Genomic DNA, 17195 nt, shown 5'->3' with positions numbered 1-17195 from the left:
GCCTGGCTGGCCCTCTGCCTCCTGCACCCCATCTGCCCAGAGGGGGCGAGTGGCATGGCCCTGAGCCTGAGGACTGACCCCTCGCCCTGGTCACACTCTGGGTTCTGAGCAGGCATCCTGTGCAGGAAAGGCCCCACTGGTCCAGGCGGGAGAGGCTCCCTGTGCCCGGCAGCTCGCTCAGCACTCGCACGTGACCTCCGGGGGGCTGGAGACAGAAAGACGCGCTGTGCCCCTCTGGCCTCCTGGTCCTGGGGTCAGGCCCAGGGCCAGCTCTCCACACCCCAGGGCAACCCAGGGTCCGGTGGAGCTGCCCAGGGGCTGCCCTGGATTGGCATGAACTGCAGGCAGTCCGGGTGGTGTCGGGGGACACCCAGGTAAGCCCAGGGCACCTGCCGACCTCGCTGGCACAGGCAGCTGGCGCGGGAACAGAGCCGCAGACCGAATGGCACAGCCATCACTGACACCCAAGCCACGGGCTGGGCCCTGGGCCCTGTCCAGGACTGAAACTCTAACCGGCCTCATTCATCAGACAGACAGTCGCTGGGCTTCCACAGTACGCCGCAGGGTCGCCCGCCCTCACCCCAGGCCAGCCTGCAGGCCGAGGACGCCACGGCTGCCGGACACCCCGGCACCTTCGGACTCTGTGTGGCCCTCCAGCCTCAAAGCTGTCTTGGGGCGGACTCCCTGGCCTGTTGGTGGCACGTCCCAGAGCAGGCATCCCGCAGGGAGTGAGGTAGTCTGCGTTGCCGTGGGCAGCGCCGCCTGGTGGGGGTGGGGGGTCCACATATGCCTGGCCAGCCCCCACTGCACAGGCGCTGGTCAGGCTTCCAGAGGGGACAAGCCGAGTGGAGTCACCGATGAGGAAGTGATGGCAGGATTCAGGAGAGAGGAGGGGGACGGAGCTGGACATGAGGGGACTGAGGCTGAGAAGCTGGGAGTTTTCAGTGGCTTTGCCAAGCCACATGAAGGGGTGAGGGGGAGGGTTTGGGGGGAGGCCTCCAGGCAGGGAGAGGAGAGGACAGGGGGCTGCAGAGGGGACCTGGGTGTCATTGGCCTGTGGGGGCAGTCTCAGGAGGGGCCAAGATGGACCCTGTCCTAAGCCCCCAATGACCTCCAAATTCCAGGATTCATGCCTTTATGTGAAATGAACCCCCCTCAGACTTGCTTCTATGAACAGGAAGTGCAAAAACGGGGCAGGGGCGACGGCCCTTCTGAGACTGGGTTAGGACACGAGGCTTGTGAAGGTCTTGCTCACCGCCCAGTGGAGAGGCTCCTGACCAAGGAGCCTGTGTCTCCAGCCAGCAAGGGCCTGAGGCCTCGAGACTGAGCGGGGACAGGGTCGCCTGCAGCCGAGCCTCAAGGTGTCCGCAGCCCGACAGACTCCTTGACCCACATACCTGCTCCACGGGAGTGGCAAGATGATAAATGCCTGCCGCTTTCAGCTGCTAAATGCGGAGTAGTCTGTTACACAGCAGAAGCTGCCGAATACAGCCTCCCCCACCCCCGTGGAGCCGGGTGCAGGACCCTTACAGGGCTTACAGTGTCGCCCAGAGCAGACAGAGGACCTTCAAGAAGTGACAGGGAGGACCAGGCGGGAGTCGGCTACTTAGGAAACAGGTCTGCAGGTTCGCAGACAAGTCGGGAAACCAGCCACGTGCGAGAAGTCCTACACCCAGCGCCGCCAGGCAGTGTCCTCCTGACCCCCGGACACGGACGCACAGATGCACCCCTGCGTCCCACGCCCTGAAGCCAGCTTCCCCGCCAGCCAGGCCCAGGGTGGCTTCAGCCCTCGGACACTGCGGGGATAAGCAGGGGTGGAGGGCCCTGTGCTCTGCCCCTTCCTCTTGCTCGGCATTCTAAGGGCTGTCTCCCTGGCGTCCGCCCCGGGCCCTGAGGACGAGACTGCGCTGGGTCTCAGCACGTGTCTGACCCCAGGTCGGCGCGGGCCGTGGGCTCTGGGAGCGGCCTGTGCGCGCTGCCCTGGCTTCTCTCGACTTTACCTGCGTCCTCACATGTGGGGCTTTTTAAGGGTCCGTGTAAAGATGCATTATAATTGAATTTAGATTTAATTTTAATATTAATTTAAAATAAATTAAAAGCTTATTTTTAGGACACCCAAAGGGATGCAAAAAGTCTCCAAAAGGGGACCGCCTTCAGGCAAACTGCCCAAGCGTGACCTCCTGTCTGGGGTGACCGTGGCACCTGGCAGGCCGATGGGACAGGGCAGCTGTCCCACTGGGTGGACCGGCAGGCCCTGGGGGACTCGGAATCTGACTCCTCTCCCCCTCTGACCTGCTGAGGGCGTGAAGGGCCCTGCTCATGGGCCAGGGACAGAGAAGTCTGCCACCACCCTCCCACGAGGGCCGCTGGGGCCAGGAAGCAGGTGGGAGCCCTGGCCTCGCCGCCCCCCCCATGTCCACACCCCCGTCCACAGCCAGGTTCGGCCCCACTGCCTGCCAGCCCGGTGGAGAGGGACGGGGAGCAGGCACCCGGGTCCGGGCCCTCTGAGTGCAAAGGGCCACCATGAGCACACACCAAGGCCACCAGAAGGCCACTGTGGGGCGGGGGCGGGATGGGAGCCTGTGCTGGGAGGAAGAGTGACCGGGCCCGGACAGGCAGAGGCAGGGGTGGCGAGGGCGCTGGCGGGAAAGGACCTTGGTGAGATGGGCAGGCTGGGCGGGGGCAGAGCGGGGTGTGTGAAGGCCCAGAGGCTGTCCAAAGTTCTGGGACCAGGGTGTGTGGTGAGGGCTCCCCCTGTGGGGGGGGGGGGCAGGCAGGTGGGAGGCCTGGAATCCGGGATAGCTGCAGAGAACACACCCTCCAACCCGCCACAGCGGGGATGCCCAGCACCCGTGCTGGGGCCGCCCGCAGCCCACCTGGGCCTCTGAGCAAATCTGTGTGAGGCCAGTCAACAGACAGGCTGGGCCCTAGGGCCACGGGTGATGGGGGAGAGGTGGGGGCAGGGCCAGCGCTGCCCTCCAAGCCCCCTGGCCACCTGCGGTCAGTCAGGCCCTGAGCCAGCATGAGGCCCACTGACCTCCTCCCTGGGGTGTCCCCTGCCCAGCCGTCCTCACTTCACTGAGCCTCTCTCGGCGGCCCGAACGGGCCACAGGTCTGGGCTCTGGTGCCCATCTGGGGTCAGGGTCTGGGGAAACAGGGGCTTCTGCATGGGCCCCGAGGGCCTGCCCATGCCAGGGGAGGGCGGGGGCCCAGAGAGGAGAAGCCCAGGGGCCCTCACAGCTGGGACCCAGAGAGATCAGAGCACAGGGGTGCTCACAAAAGCCGTCCTTCCAGAGGCGTGGGCTCGGGGGCTCGGTACGATCTTATCGGCAACACCCCAGGGCGAGGGCCCCAGAAGGACCTGGAGCCTCCCCACCCCCAGCAGCCTGCTAGGCCCCCTGCGTGTTCTGCCTCTGACACCGAGGCTCCCAGTGATCCCCAGAGCCTCAGAGCAGGGCTGGTCTCCACCGCCCTCCCCACGACGTTAACCCCCAAGGACCCCAAGACACCCCTGGGAGCTCCCGCCTCCACCCCTAAGGCTCCCAGAAGCTGAAGCCCACACAGGCGGAGGGGGGTGGGTGGGTGCAGCTGGTGTCCTGCTCCCTAACTCTGTGTCAGGCTAAGGCCTTGGGACCGCAGGACATCTGGACAGTCTAGAGCAGGGCTGGGGACTGCCCCGGGGGGGTGGCCCCTGGCTCCCCACAGGCCTCTCTGCCCACCCCCCAGGAAACAGCCCTCCTGCGAGGCCCAGAGGCTGCTCAGCAGGCAGGCGGTGCGAACGGGGTGGGCACCAGCCCTGGGGATGCACTAGAGTCCCGCTCACCCCTCTGGCAAGGCCTGACCGTTGGTCCATTTTAGAGATGGGATGCTGTGACACAGAGGGACAGAGCAGGGACTGCCCACAGCTGCAGTTTCGGGCTGGTCGCTGGCCCCGAAGCAAAGTGGGCCCTGTGATGGGTGTGCCTGGGACACAAGTCTTGGTGGGGGGTGCCCCGCAGGCTCACCCCGCCGCCCCCGGCCCTGCCTTCTCTCTGCTCCCGTCAGTCTCTCTGTGCCCTTATTTTCCATTCGTTGGTCACCCCCCCCAGTCCCTGCCTCCACTGCCCCAGGGACGCGCTCTCTCAGCGTCCCTCCTCACCTGCCAGAGCGCTGTGACCCAGGAGAAGCCACCAGCTCCTGCCCCCCGTCCTGGGTGCCCTGTGGCACACCAAACCTCACGTTGAGGCAGGGAGTCACCTGCCAGGGGCCTGGCAGGGACAGACAGGAAGGGCCTCACTCAGGGCCTGGCCAAATCCCTCCTGCCCACTGGACCTTCCCCAGACCCTGCCCCCCCCGGCAGGTGCTGCACCCACAGGGAAAGGGGCCGCTCACGGGGCCTCTCTGTTCAGCTCTGACACCTTTGAAAAATACGGTGTATGCAGCCTGGGGGCCTCTGCGGATGGCAGAGATGGTTCTGGAAGGCAAGGAGATGACGACCTGGCCCCTGGGAGGTGGCCACCCAGGCTGGGGACCTGTGGAGAGCATTGCCAGCAGGAGTGTCCCCATGTCCCCTCGCTGTGGCCAGGAGCAGGGCAGGGCAGCAGGGGTTTTAGTGGGGACCCTGGTGTGCCCAGCCCTTCTCCTCCTGATGGAGCTCCCCCAGAGCCCCTCATCGCCAGTGTGACTGAGACCTCAGAGAAAGACCAAATGGCTCTCTTCACGGCCCCAGGCCACGCGTGCCACCTAAGCCAGGACAGATGCCTGCGCCCTGAGGCCCTGCCGTCCGGGTGGGAAGGAGGCCAGTGACGGCTGGGCCCAGCTTGGGGGTGCTAAGGGGCAAGAACAAGGACGGCCCAGAAGGGGGACCCTGCAGTCCCCGGGGAAGGTGGCAGGTTGGGGACGGGCAGCCCCCCACCAGCACGGTCAGGGCGGCCCACCGGTTGCTGCAAGGCCTGGGGGTGGGGCAGACGGCCCAGGCACTTGGGCCAGGAGGTCGTGCAGTCAGGAGGCGGGACAGGGAAGGAGGGGCGGCCTCGGGGCCGGGGGCCTGGGGCAGATGCACTGTCCACCTGGTGCAGGGCAAGATCGTGTGGGCCCAGCACCCCCGGGAACCCCGGGGATGAGAACCTCGGCTGGGCCAGCTGTGGCATGGGCTGGGGGTGGCCCCAGGAGGGGCAGGGGAGCACCAGCCATAGTATTTGGGAACCTGCAGGGACAGCAGGAGAAATGGGCAGTGGGTGAGAGCTGAGCTAAGGGGTGGCAGTCTGCGGTTAGGGAGACCCAGAGGGAAGGGAAGGAGGGGTGAAGGCACCCAGGGGCTGACTTGCAGGGAGGGTGGGGTGGAAGGCTCGCCTGTAGAAATTCCATGTGTGGGGCCAGGGTGCAGCCGCCTGGGGCGGGTGCTGGGAAAGGGCCAACCCAGGTTGAGGGTAGCCCCAGAATGAGTCCCGTCTGGACCTTGGGGAGCCATGGTGGGCAGCTCAGCAGCGCCCAGCCTGCCACCGAGGGTCACTGGGGACCTGCAGGCTCCACTCCAGCAGGCAGTCAGAAGCTGAAGGCAGGAGCAGGTGGCGGGAAGTGGCACAGACCGGAACACACGTTCCCAGGCTGGGCAGGCTGGCTTCCCAGAGGAGCACTGTGGGTCCTTGGAGACCGGTGTGAGTGAGGGCGTCCTGAGTGTGAACCCGCCTGGTGTGAGCACAGCAAAGCAGGGTGCGGCGTGCGTCCTCCGGGTACCTGGGAGCCCCGCCAACGCCCCCACTGCTGGCTTGTGGGGAGGTCGAGGTCCGCAGGGTGGACTCGGCCTCTGCCCACGAAAGGGATGGCCATGCGGGCTGCCGTGAGACGCTGGACGTCGCCTGACAGTGCAGCCCCGTCCCCACCCCGCCTGCCTTCTCCTCGCCCCTGCCCAGCTGTGCTCCTAGCACTGAGGGGGCCCTGCCAGGCCTCGTCTCTGATGGGGGGGCTGTGATGTCCACCCCCCTGGAGCTGCCTCTGGAATTCCTAGGGAAGAAAGCCCCCAAAGGACAGGCGAAGGGAGCCACTGAGACCTGCTATTTCCCGAGAGGACGAGAGGACGGACGCTGGGTGGGTTAGGTCTTACTTCCTCCAGCGAAGGAGGCGCTCTTCCTGTGGGGGGAGGGGGCACAGAGGAGCGGCCACCCTTTGGGGGCCTGAGCCTACTGCTTGGAGGCTTCTATGGGCAGCAACCCATCCTCTGCTGTCCCCTCCTCACCACTTCTGGAAATGTCCAGCAGAAAACCAAGGCCCTGCACCCAGGGGCTGCCTCGCCTCACCTCTAGGCTCTAGACACTCGGTGGGTACTCCCCAGCCTCGAAAATCTTTCCCCCTAGACACTGGACTCTCAGTCAGGAGGAGGGAAGGGGCAAGGACCCTAAACCACCTGTTTGTTTCCTCTGCCTCCCCGACCCCCGGTCAGGATGAAAACAACAACCCAAAACGCCACCGCTTCCTGGCTGACCCACTCTGGAAGCTCAGTGGCTAAACAGCTGCGGCTGCCTCAGACGCCGCGCGGCTGGCTCCGAGCCTGGGCACCAGACGCCTCCCCCCGGGCCTGCCCGCTGCGCCCCCAGCGCCCACCCCACAGTGCCCCTGGCGCGCCTCCGCCTCTGAGCCCCCGCCCAGTCCCCACGGGTCCCCATCCTCAGAGGCAGCTGCTCACAGGGGCCACGGGAGGCGGCAGTGTTACGCATTACAACAAACAGGGCGGCCCGCTGACAAATAGGCCTGTGTGATCTAAATGGTATATTATCCCATAAAACCGTCAGCGGGCAGGGCGGCGGGGCCAAGGCAGCCCCACGCCTGCGGGCTTCCAGGGCCCGCACCTTCCGCGCCCCGGCTGCCGGGCAGGCATCTTCTAGATGTTGAGGCTGGTTAGATTTTCTCATTGGCTTGTAACACTGTGTCTGGTGGGAGAACGGCAGCCCCAGAGGCCGATGGGGACTGTGGAACCCCTGGGAGCAAGTCCCCCATCTGCCAAACATACAGGGCATGGCTGTGCATCCCGAAGGCCTGAAGTCACAGCAGGTGGCTAACGTGATGTGATGGGGGCCTTCCAGGAGGGCCCCCGGGAGGCTGTGGGCATTGGGGCTCTGAGACCCTTCCCTGGTCTCTGCCCCGTGAGCCAGGCCCTCCTTCAGAAGGGCTTCTGTCCCGGGGGTCACTTCTTTAAGGAACCGGCCCGAAGTCACTTGGGACGGGCGTGGGTCACCACACCTCGATAAAGAGAAAGCCACTACGGAGAGGATATGAGGCTGGAGAGGGTCCCCCAAAGGCCGTGCAGGGTTTTTCTCATGGGACCCCCAGACTGACACACTAGCCCTGATGCTGCCCAGCAGAGTCCTGCAGCCCCTCCATGCTGGTCCCTAGAGAGGGTGTCCAGGGCTCCCTGAAGGAGTGCACTTCGCTGGGCTGAGATCAGTGGGTGTGCTGGGCCCCCAGACTCCGGCCGTGCCAGACAAGGCAGCCGCCACACAGGTCTCCTCTGGGCGAGGACGCCCATATTCTGATACTTATGGTAGGGAGGGAGCCAGGCAGGGCCCAGAGGCCTCTTCCGGGAGGAAGGGCAAGGGGGCGCTGGGGGTGGCCACCAAGGCCCCTTCCGCCGCCCCGCCTGCCGGAAAGCACTCCTTCCCAGGGGCCCTGGCTGACCTCCATCTGTGCTTGGGAATTCCCAGCTCAGGGCTGGTCCCAGGCTCAGACCCTGGAGCTAGACCAGGGCATTCTGGGAAGTGTAGTCCTTTGGGAGTTCAGGCGGGCCTTCCGATAAGAAGCAACGAAGGAAGACCAGCGAGCAAGGGGCTCACCCTGACCCTAATCCCAGGGTGGACATTTAGAATTCCTGGGAAATGGCTGAACTTAGACATGTGCTGCCCCGAAGGACGCCAGCTGGCCAATGCTGAGATTCCAGCCTCAGATCCCAACCGCAGCCGCTTCTCTGAGCAAGCTGTCCGGTGCTCTTATTTTGGTGGGGAGACCCAGGCCAAAGTGCCACCCATCCCCGCCCCGGCACCCACTCCTGACCTCCCGTGTGCTACCCGCAGACACCAGGAAAGAGAAGCACCCACCGGGACAGGGATGTGACCTGAGGGCTCCAGAGAGGCTGTGGCATACCCTGGGCTCGCCACGTTCTTTATGCTTACAGCCCACTCTGATGACACGTGTAAGTCGACAGCGAACATCCCATCAACTCGCTGGAGTGTATCTTGATTGTTAAAACACACTCTTAAAGGTGTGCGATCATTTATCAAATTAAAATAGCCGCACCTTGCCTGTCCTCGCCCCGCCCCCCGCAGTCCCCCTCCTCCTCCTCTTCCTGCCCTGGCACCCAGGCCCTGGTCCTGGAGAGGAAGGGGGGCCACAGCCCACGACTGTAGGGACCCTTGACTCTGGGGACCGCCTCCCCACCCCGCCCCGGGCCGGGGCAAGCCCACTAATCGCCAAGAAGTGACAAACGCCAGAAGCCCCACCAATTAAATTTAAACTCATGCAAAGCTCAGTGGCTAGTAAATTATTATTTTTATTAGCTTGAACCAAGTTCCCGTAAGAGAGAAAGTCAACTTGCTCCCATGAATGGCTCTTGTATAATTTATTTAACTCCGCGCTCTTTGCCAAAGCCCAGAATATTTTTAGCTCGTTCTGTTGTTGGATTTGGTTTTTTATGTGTGTTTCGGAGGGGTATTTTTAGCCTCATCCATGTTATGCTCACAGCTTCCTATGTGTTGTGTCCTGTCTGTGCGGGCTGCTGAACCCTGTCTCGCAGCCGACGAGGGGACTTCTAAGAATAACTGGGGAGCGTCTGGGGGTGCGGTGCTTCCCAGGGGCAGGGCACTATCTGCGCGGCCACTCCCTGCCTCGCTGGCCAATTTGCCTTATTCCTCACGTGACCTGGATATTCCTATAGGAAAATCCTCATAGGCATGATCAGACATGGGGCAGCCCAGGGCCCCCGGAGAAAAAAACCCACACGCCCAAAGTGGCTTTGGCGGGGCGGCCGGCGGGCGCAGCCTGGCAGGTCCAGGAGCCCGGCTGGCTTCCCGGGCTGGGCACTGGCAGTGGCTTTGAAGTCTGGCTCTGTCACTTCCGCAGCAGGATGGGTAGAGGCTTCGGAAAGTAACTCTGTTCACACCTACTTAATGTTGGTAACTGTTGCAGAAACACTCCGGCGTGTCACTGAGTTAATGAGGTATTTACGAAAATGTTTTTTTTTTCCTTTACAAAAAAATATCACATGGGAAGGAGGGGAAACCTTTGATGGGGTCTTTTCACACTAGGAAATTATCTTTTTTCCTCTCCTGAGTTTTTCTTTCTGAGATTAGTGGGTCCCAAGCACGTGGAGCGGGAAGAAGTCCGCAGCACTCGTCCACCAGTGGGGACCTGCCTCCCCTTTTACTCCGACACCCCTGGCCCAGGGCGCCTGGCTGAAGGCTGGGCCATTTACACCCCAAAGGAGACAGGGGAAGGGGTGGAGAGGAGAACCCAACACACAGCCAAACCGCTAACACCAGGCTGGAATGGCCCCTCCACCTCCCCGGCGCCTTCCTCGGGGGAGACCCGTGGTTCTCCGAGGCTCGCTCCCTGCGGGGGGCACACACAGAAGGGTGGAGGCTAGGAAGCGGCCCTGGGGGGAGGGGCCGCCGGGCTTCTCCCCGGGCCGGGCTGCCTCTGCACTAACAGCGCTCCAGAGAGGCGCGCTCCCCGATCGCTCCAGGCAGCGCTGCTGATGGAAAACCTTGGGCGGGTGCGCTGTGGATTTTCCTTTTTTTCCCCTTAGATTTCACAGCTTTGCCTCCGGACCATCTGTATTAGAGACAAAATCTAACACTGCACTGAAAAGAACCACTCCAAACATTTTAATTGCACCTTTTGGTGGCAAGGTTACTGGAACAGCCCTTCCCCAGAAAGCCCTGCAGCCCAGGCACTTTCATTTTTAGAGAAGCGACAGAAGCGGCCCTGATGCGGCCCTGGAGCCCGACGTCCCATCGGGGTCCCTCAAGCTGATCTTGGGAGAGCCACTGGGTGGGGACGAGGGAGAACGGAGGGGCGGCAGGGGGGGATGGAGACCCTTGGCCCAGCCCGGGAGAACATGCCAGGGGCGAGAAGTCCGCAGAAGCCAAAGTCCTCTGTCTTCGGGGTTGGATCCTACTTCCCTGCTCGAGCCAGGCCAGCGGGAGGAAGCTCCGAGCAATTCTCCCTGCGGGGAGCAGCCGGAGCAGGGAGGGGCCAGGCCTCGGCGCTGTGGCCGGGGAGGCCATCCGCAGGAAGGGGAAGACAGACCCCCAGACTGGCCATTTGGAAACCCGCACACGAAATGTAAGAACAATTTTTAACTTAATTATACTTTTTCCTTTCTAGACTAGATCATGTATAGATACAGACCAAAGCAAAGTGATGGGGGTATAATTTCTTCTTCTTTTAACGATGTAGCTAAATTTTAGAAACCCATACAATGTTCTGGCTTTCGCTCATTTCGAAAGTCTTTTTCAGTGGCAGATGTTTCTCGCTGGACGCCCGCGTGGCCAGCCTTCCCATCACAAATGGGTTGGATGTCTCCAAGCACAATAGGTCTCTCAGGTCCCCCAGGGGGTGGAAACGGCCTCCAGGAGCAGGGGACACGTGGCCCACCAGCCCCCCTCGGAGGGTACCCTTGGGACCTCCAGCGCCCTCTAGAGCCCCCTGCATGAGGGGAAGGCGGTAGAGAGTGTCTGGGCCAAGGACACAGACCAGGCAGCACCCACCCAATTTCTCCAAGCCCTCCATTGCCCACGCTCCAGGAACCACGTGGTCAAACTCGCAGTGAGCAAGGCAGTGGTCTGGGCCACCACGCCACGTTCTCACCTGACTCGCTGGTGCCTGCACGGAAACGGGCCCAGAGGGGACATGGCGGCTGACCAGGCCCAGACCAGGCTATGGGGACTGGTGAATAGGGAGGGGGACTCCGGTCTGGCCGAGCCTCCCCAGGAGATGGCCTCAGCATGCTTGTGCAGTACCGGGAAAGCCCGGGGGTCAAGGGCCTTTCAGACCCTTGTTTCCAGGCGCTGGTACCTGCCAGGCTAGAGGGCAGGGATGGGGGCGGGATGCAGCCGCTCCCTCCCCACCCCCAACCTGCGGGCTCAGCCTTCCCACCGGCCTCCTGCAGAAGGGGCTGGTAGGGAAGCTGTGGCTCTGTCCCTACACCGGCCAGAAGCCCCCCCCCCACAGCCCCCCAGTGTGGGCTGAGCGGGGTGGGCAGCACCTCCAAGGCAGGGGCAGGAGAGTACCACAGCAGGGACAGCCAGAACAGATACGTTTAAATCACCAATTGCCCGAGTGAGTACTTTTTCTCCTTCGAGTCACAAGTCTAGAGGAGGAAGAGGAAAGGGAGAGAGAGGAGGAAGAGCAAGAACAGGAAGAAAGGGCAGCCTTGCCGAGGTCCGCTCGCCCTGGTGCATGAACCCCGTGGCCAGAGGCCGTCCCCTCCGCTCGCTCCCCACTAACTTTTTGAGCTTCTTCACGCTGTCGTTGCTAAAAACCCCCCAGTCATTAAGCAAGGTCGCCTATTTTTTCGTTTTAGGAAATTCTTGTTTTGCTTTCTGACCGCCCTTCCTTCTGACATTTTCCCTTCTAGCCCGACTCTGCCATCCGTTTTAATTCACACACTAATTGTAATCCCATTAAAGCAGATATAATTTTATTAGTATTCACAGTTCATCAAGCTAGCAATAATAACTGTTACTGCCAAATTAACAACAACAAAAAGAGGCAAACATTTCTGATGTTTAAAACAAACTGTAACCAAAGGCAAGCCAGTCTTCCAGGGTGACCATGGGGTCCCCATGCGCCTCCCGCAAACTCGTGGGGCTGGCCACTGACCTCCGGGAGCTCGGAGAGGTAGCTGCCCTTTCCTCCCTGCCCCTGGCCCGCTCCTCTTCTGTCTTAGCTCAACCGTAAAATCAACGCCACCCCGGAGGAGGACTGCTCCGGAGGCCGGGGTCAGCTCTGTCAAGGACCCACCCTCTTGGGGAGGGGTTCCGAGAGGATTGGCTCTCGGGGCGGCCCGCTCTCTCCTCTTAGAGCAAATTGACTCCGCAACTCGCCTGCACCGAAATCCTGCGGCGGCCGCGCCTCCCGCAGCTGAGACGCCGGCCTTTGCGCTTCCCGGGCCAGCGCACTGGCCACGGGGTGTCCGGCTTTAGCAGGATACCAGAGGCACTTGTTAAAGCAAAAGCATCCCCTGCAAACCCATTCTCACCCTGACACTTCAAGGCTTTATATAGAAACAGGATTTGCTCGTCTGACACCAGCAGTCCCTATTAACGCTTACGCCGAGCACACCGCCCTAATCCGCGAGGCCGCAGCGCGCCCCGCGCCCCCCACCCAAGTCACAACAGCCGTTTTGTTCCCCACAGCCCCGGGATGTCTTAAGGATGTGAATGCAGAATGAAGAAATGTGGTTTCCGCGGAATTCAGTTCTGCAGAAAGGGGTGGGGGAGTGCGGCAGGAGGGTAAAGCCTTCGTTTTTAGCCGGCTCTGGGGCTGCCCCTCAGAGACCCCGGGGGACCCCCGGGAAGGCCACTCTAAACCGCTCTGCTCCGTCTCCGGTCTCGGGAAAAGCGCTCCGCGCCCGGGCAGCCACCAGTGCCAGAACAGGGAAATGAAACCAAAGGCTTTGCAAATGCTTAGCGGAGAGGAGGGGCGTGCGCCTATCCGACCCCCGACCGTGCCCACCCCCGCGGGGCCTCCTCTCCCGCGCCCGCCGGACAGGCACTGACCTGTGTGCGAAGCCATGGGCAGCGGCGACGGGAAGTACTTTCCGGGCTGGAAGTGTGCCCCGGGCTGCGCGGCGGGCCCGGCCGGGGCCAGGCGAGCGGCGGCCGCGGCGTTTCGGTGGCCCAGGCTCCCGCGCTCCGACAGGAGATGGGGCGGCGGCGCGAAGTCGCGGCCATCCATGCCGGGCCCTGGCCCCGGCCCCGGCCCGCTGCCACCTCCCGGGAGCAGCGCGGCCGGGGCCCGGGGGTGGCTTGGCGCGCGGGCGACGCGCGGGCGGCGCAGAGGAGGTGGCGTCCGGGTCACCGGCGGCGGCGGCGGGACCGGTCAGCACGCCGGTGGACTGGGCTCCTCGGCAGGCGGCCGCGCGCGGAACCGGCGGCCGCCGTGCGGGTCCATAGTCTGCAGAGGCAAGCAGAAGAGACTCGGTGACTCGGGGGCTCGGCTCCCCCGGGGGTCCCCGCCCCGCCCGTCCCCCCTCCCGTCTCCCCCCTCCCGGCGGCTCGGGAGCCCCGGCCAGGCTCACGTTCAGGCCGGAGCGCTCCGTGCGTCTCTCCGCTGCACGCTGACGAACCGGGCCACCCGCCACCCTGGTCCCCGCGCGCACACGCACCGTACGGACCAAGCTCTACCCGGAGCAGCCTGGGGGAACCCAAAGCACCGCTCGCCACTTCCCCTTCGCGTCCCCGCGGGTCCCTGTAGCGAGGGCGCCGCGGCGAAAGGCTGCTGGCTCCGCTGGGAGATAAAATCCCAAATCTGCGAAGCCATCACACCCGCACACACGCGCGCACACACACAAAAACTCACTCGCACGCACACCCTCTCCCCTCCCCCGCTGCCCAGAGGTGTCTTGGTGGAAGGGACTGGGGTCCACGCTCTCTTTTTTCCTCTCCCCTCATTGAGAGGTCCAGCTTTTACTGCATTCCGCATAACCGAATAACCATGCTAATTAAGCGAGTAATTTTATTGATTGTAACTCAAGAGGTTTTTTTTTTTATAACCTTCCGTTTCTCCCCTTTCCCATCCCCCCATGCGTTTTTCGGTCCATTCTTTTGAACACACCGTCCCCCCAGCTCCAACGGGATCAGGCACCCATTCTTCAGCACCGGGGCATGAAGGACCCTGGGCCAGCTATCCCGAGCCCCTGGCGTTTGCATCTGCCGCTGGAGTCATCTGGGCCGCCGCGCCGCAATGCCTGGCCTGCTGTCCCCCCGGAGCTGCCTAGCGAGGCTGGAACAATCACCCCACCCCCCAATCAAATTCGCCCAGGATCAGCCTGAGGACTGGGGGCTCTAGGCGGTGTGTGTGTGGGGGGGGGTGCTCTGAGCATCAGAAATTGTTCTTTCTCCCCCAAACACCCAAATCGGACACGGGTTTTCTCCCTTCAGTGCCTTCCCCGGGTCCGGAGTGGCGCGGGTCTCCACGCGGACAGGCAGCCCGGAGTCACGGGGTCTGTGGCGCCCAGCTAGGCCCTCAGAGGCTCGGCCAGGCTCAGCACAACCTTCGCCCTCACCCAGGTCCCAGCAGACCCCCGACTTCATTCCTTCACCTCCACCTCCCCTTAGGGCCTCATAAAAATGCTCCCACCTCCCTTCTCTTCCACCCCCTCCCAAAGCGGAGAGTCCACTCCGAGGCTAAACTGGACAATTTCAGACGCTTGCCTGCGGAGCAAGCGACACAAACTGGATGACTGCGCGCCAGCGTGGGCCTCTTTAATTTTGCGTACTTCTCATTTCCTAAATCTTCATTGTTTTGTCTCCTATCACTTCCAACAAAAGGGAGGTGTATAGGCGTAATAGTCCTAATTGTGAACTTTGCAGGAAAATTTTTTTTTGCTCCCGACCGTGACAACAAAGCGATTAAGATGTTTTCCATTTCGTGGACACCATTTTAAATTGCAATATTTAATGCTACGGGTTCTACAACGTCTGATTAACAGACGATTTCGTGTTTGATTTAATCTATAACCAAAAGCATAACGTATTAAGTGAATACATATTTGCTCAGCTGATAAGCTTTTTTCATATTTATTCGGAGAGTTTTTGCACTGTAAATAAATGAGCCGGGCCCTACACAGCGTTCTCTTTGTCTCTGAACTTCACACAAAGAGGTTTGGGGCTCGCTCCCCTCTGGGATCGCCCGCTCTCTCCCGGGTCTAACAAATAACTCGGCTCGCCGCCGCCTGGGCCTGCACTGCGAGCTCCAGGCCGCTAGGGCCGCAGCGAGGCGGGAACCGAGGTACTTGGGGCGGGACAAAGGGAAAGGAGGGGAGGGAGGTCCGGAGCCTGCGGCTTCAAAGACGCCGAGGACCCGGCGCTGCGCGCGTAGGGGTCGTGTGCGCCACACTTTTGTTTTGTGAGGTTTGTTTCCAATAAGAAATTTTAAAATTGTCCAGAAGCGCGAGCTGCTCCGATTCTCGGGACGCGGGCTCGGATGCCTGCAGTAATTTTAACTTCCACCTCCGGCGGACGGATCGCAGGCTGCACCGACCCCTCCTCGTCAGCCTGCCTGGGTTTACACAAACTAGGAGAGTATTATGGTGGCCCGTCTGTGCCGCTGCGATTCTTACTAGGTTGGAGGGGGCTTTTCTTTGTGTTCCCCGCTCCCAGGGAGAGGCCGCGCTGCGCCTCTCAGTGCGCCAGCATGCAGCTCCCGAGGCCCGCGGATCCCAAGCAGGACAGGGAGCCAGGCGGGGACGTGAGGGCGCAGCAGCCTGGGCTCCCAGCCCGGGAGTCCAGGCTCTGCCGCCCGCGGGCCCCAGGGCTCCGAGCGCCCCCCCACCCACCCACGAGGCCGTCGCAAAGGACAGCCACGCAACTCCGTGTTGGGCCGATCTAAGGGAGGAAATGGACCGCAAGCGGCTGCGGACAGGGGGCCCGCGACTGCCAGAGAATCGCTGACAAGGGCATTTTTGTAAAGAACCGAATTTCGGAAACCGGGCTCTTCCCCGGGGTAGCGGGGCGCGGTCCCGGAGCCGACCGTTCCTTCTTCGCGTGGCTCTCGCACTCCAGGATGTGGGATCTCTTAGGTCTGCTTTGATTTTAACTTATGCACCTCAGAACCCGCCCTCGCTTCGGCCTCCTGCCGAGGGCAAGGACTTCTTTCCGTCCCGCTCCCATGGCGCCATCTCCGGGCGCTCGGGTGCCGTGGGGCCTGCAGGCTGGGCTGGGGGCTAGGCGCACACCGGAGGCCGGCTGCTCTGGCGCCGCCGAAGAACCCGCTCTCTGCGAAAAGGCCGCCCCCCCACATACACTTCCCGAGAGAAGATCCAGCGCTGGGCCCGCGCGGTACCCCCGTGCCCCCGGGGCGCACCCGCCGGCAGATCCCGCCTGGCGGGCCGTGGCCCGAGCCCCGCGCGCTACCCGGAACGCGCGCGGCGAAAACGCCCCGCCGCGCTGGCCTCGCTCAGCCCCCCTCCTCCATCATCACCCCCTACCCCGAAAAAATATTCTGAAGTGAATTAGGTTCTGGAAATCGAGACACGAAAAACTCGCCATTATCCGTCCTCGCCCCGCACCCGGCCGTAAAGCCCCCTCTAGTCAGCTGCTGGGGCGGCCTGGGCTACCAAGAGCCGACGGATTCCCTGCACCGCGGAGCGACCGGGCGGGGCCGACCCAGACTGCTTCGGGGAGGGGACCAGGGTGGGGGTGGCAAACAATCGGGGTACATTCCCGGTGCCACCGGAGCCGGTACGCGTCGGCGGCGTCCGGGATCTCGCCGACTGTCAGCCCGCAGCCGCCCGCGCGGTTAGCGCGGGACGCAGCCTGACGGTCCCTGTCCTGTCTCGATTATTTATTTTTAATGCTGTGTCGATCGAGACAACAAGCGCTCAGAGCAAAGCAAGGACGCAGTTGGGGGGGGGGGTATTTTAAACCGATCGATAAGATTTTTCAGAGGAAAAAAAATCGCTCTTACATATTGTCCATCTTTAAAAAACCCTGCTCGACATTATAACGGATTTTTTAAAAAGGGAAGATATATATTTCTTAACATCACAACCCTGATTTTCTCTTGCTTAAAAATGTAAATCCCCAAAAGCAAAATTAAAAAAAATAAAATAATAACAAAAATACAAAAACAAAAAATGAAAGCAATTTCAGTTACTTACTGGAGGCTGTTTCCTGGATACAATTGAATGCAATACAATTAAACCAGTAAATGTGACTTTGTTTTGTATTCCTATTGGTATTTTCAATGTGCTGACTGTTGCACTGTAAATGCACCGCTTCCACAACAACGACTCTAGCGAGCCCATCCAGAGCGGCTCTCAAACCTGCAGCCCGGCGCGGCGAGCCACAGGCCCTGCATACTAATAAGCTCGTGCCACTCAACCCGAGCAGCCAGCGCGCTGATTGGCCGCGCGTCCTCCGCGGCTGGGAGCTCGTGCACTCATTCCGCGTAAACAGGCCTCCCAATAGGCTGGCGCCGGGCCAGGGAGCAGCCAATCATCA

The 17195-nt window shown here is 62.0% G+C and overlaps 1 protein-coding gene across 1 annotated transcript in view; it reads right to left on the bottom strand.

Moving 5' to 3' along the window:
- Positions 1-17023, bottom strand: part of BAHCC1 (BAH domain and coiled-coil containing 1) — a 56788-nt gene extending 39765 nt beyond the window's left edge. The window contains exons 1-2 of the mRNA XM_053917785.2: positions 16853-17023; positions 12750-13146 (exon numbers count right to left, since the gene is read on the bottom strand). Of these exons, the coding sequence (XP_053773760.1) occupies positions 12750-12927 (178 nt within the window). The 5' untranslated portion in view covers positions 12928-13146; positions 16853-17023. The remainder of the gene's footprint in view (positions 1-12749; positions 13147-16852) is intronic.
- Between the last annotated feature and the right edge of the window lie 172 nt (positions 17024-17195).

The sequence above is a fragment of the Desmodus rotundus genome, unplaced genomic scaffold, assembly GCF_022682495.2.
Source record: "Desmodus rotundus isolate HL8 unplaced genomic scaffold, HLdesRot8A.1 manual_scaffold_274, whole genome shotgun sequence".
In the NCBI taxonomy this organism is placed as follows: domain Eukaryota; kingdom Metazoa; phylum Chordata; class Mammalia; order Chiroptera; family Phyllostomidae; genus Desmodus; species Desmodus rotundus.
Note: the sequence above shows the minus strand (reverse complement) of the source record. Positions and strands in the feature narration are given on the sequence as shown.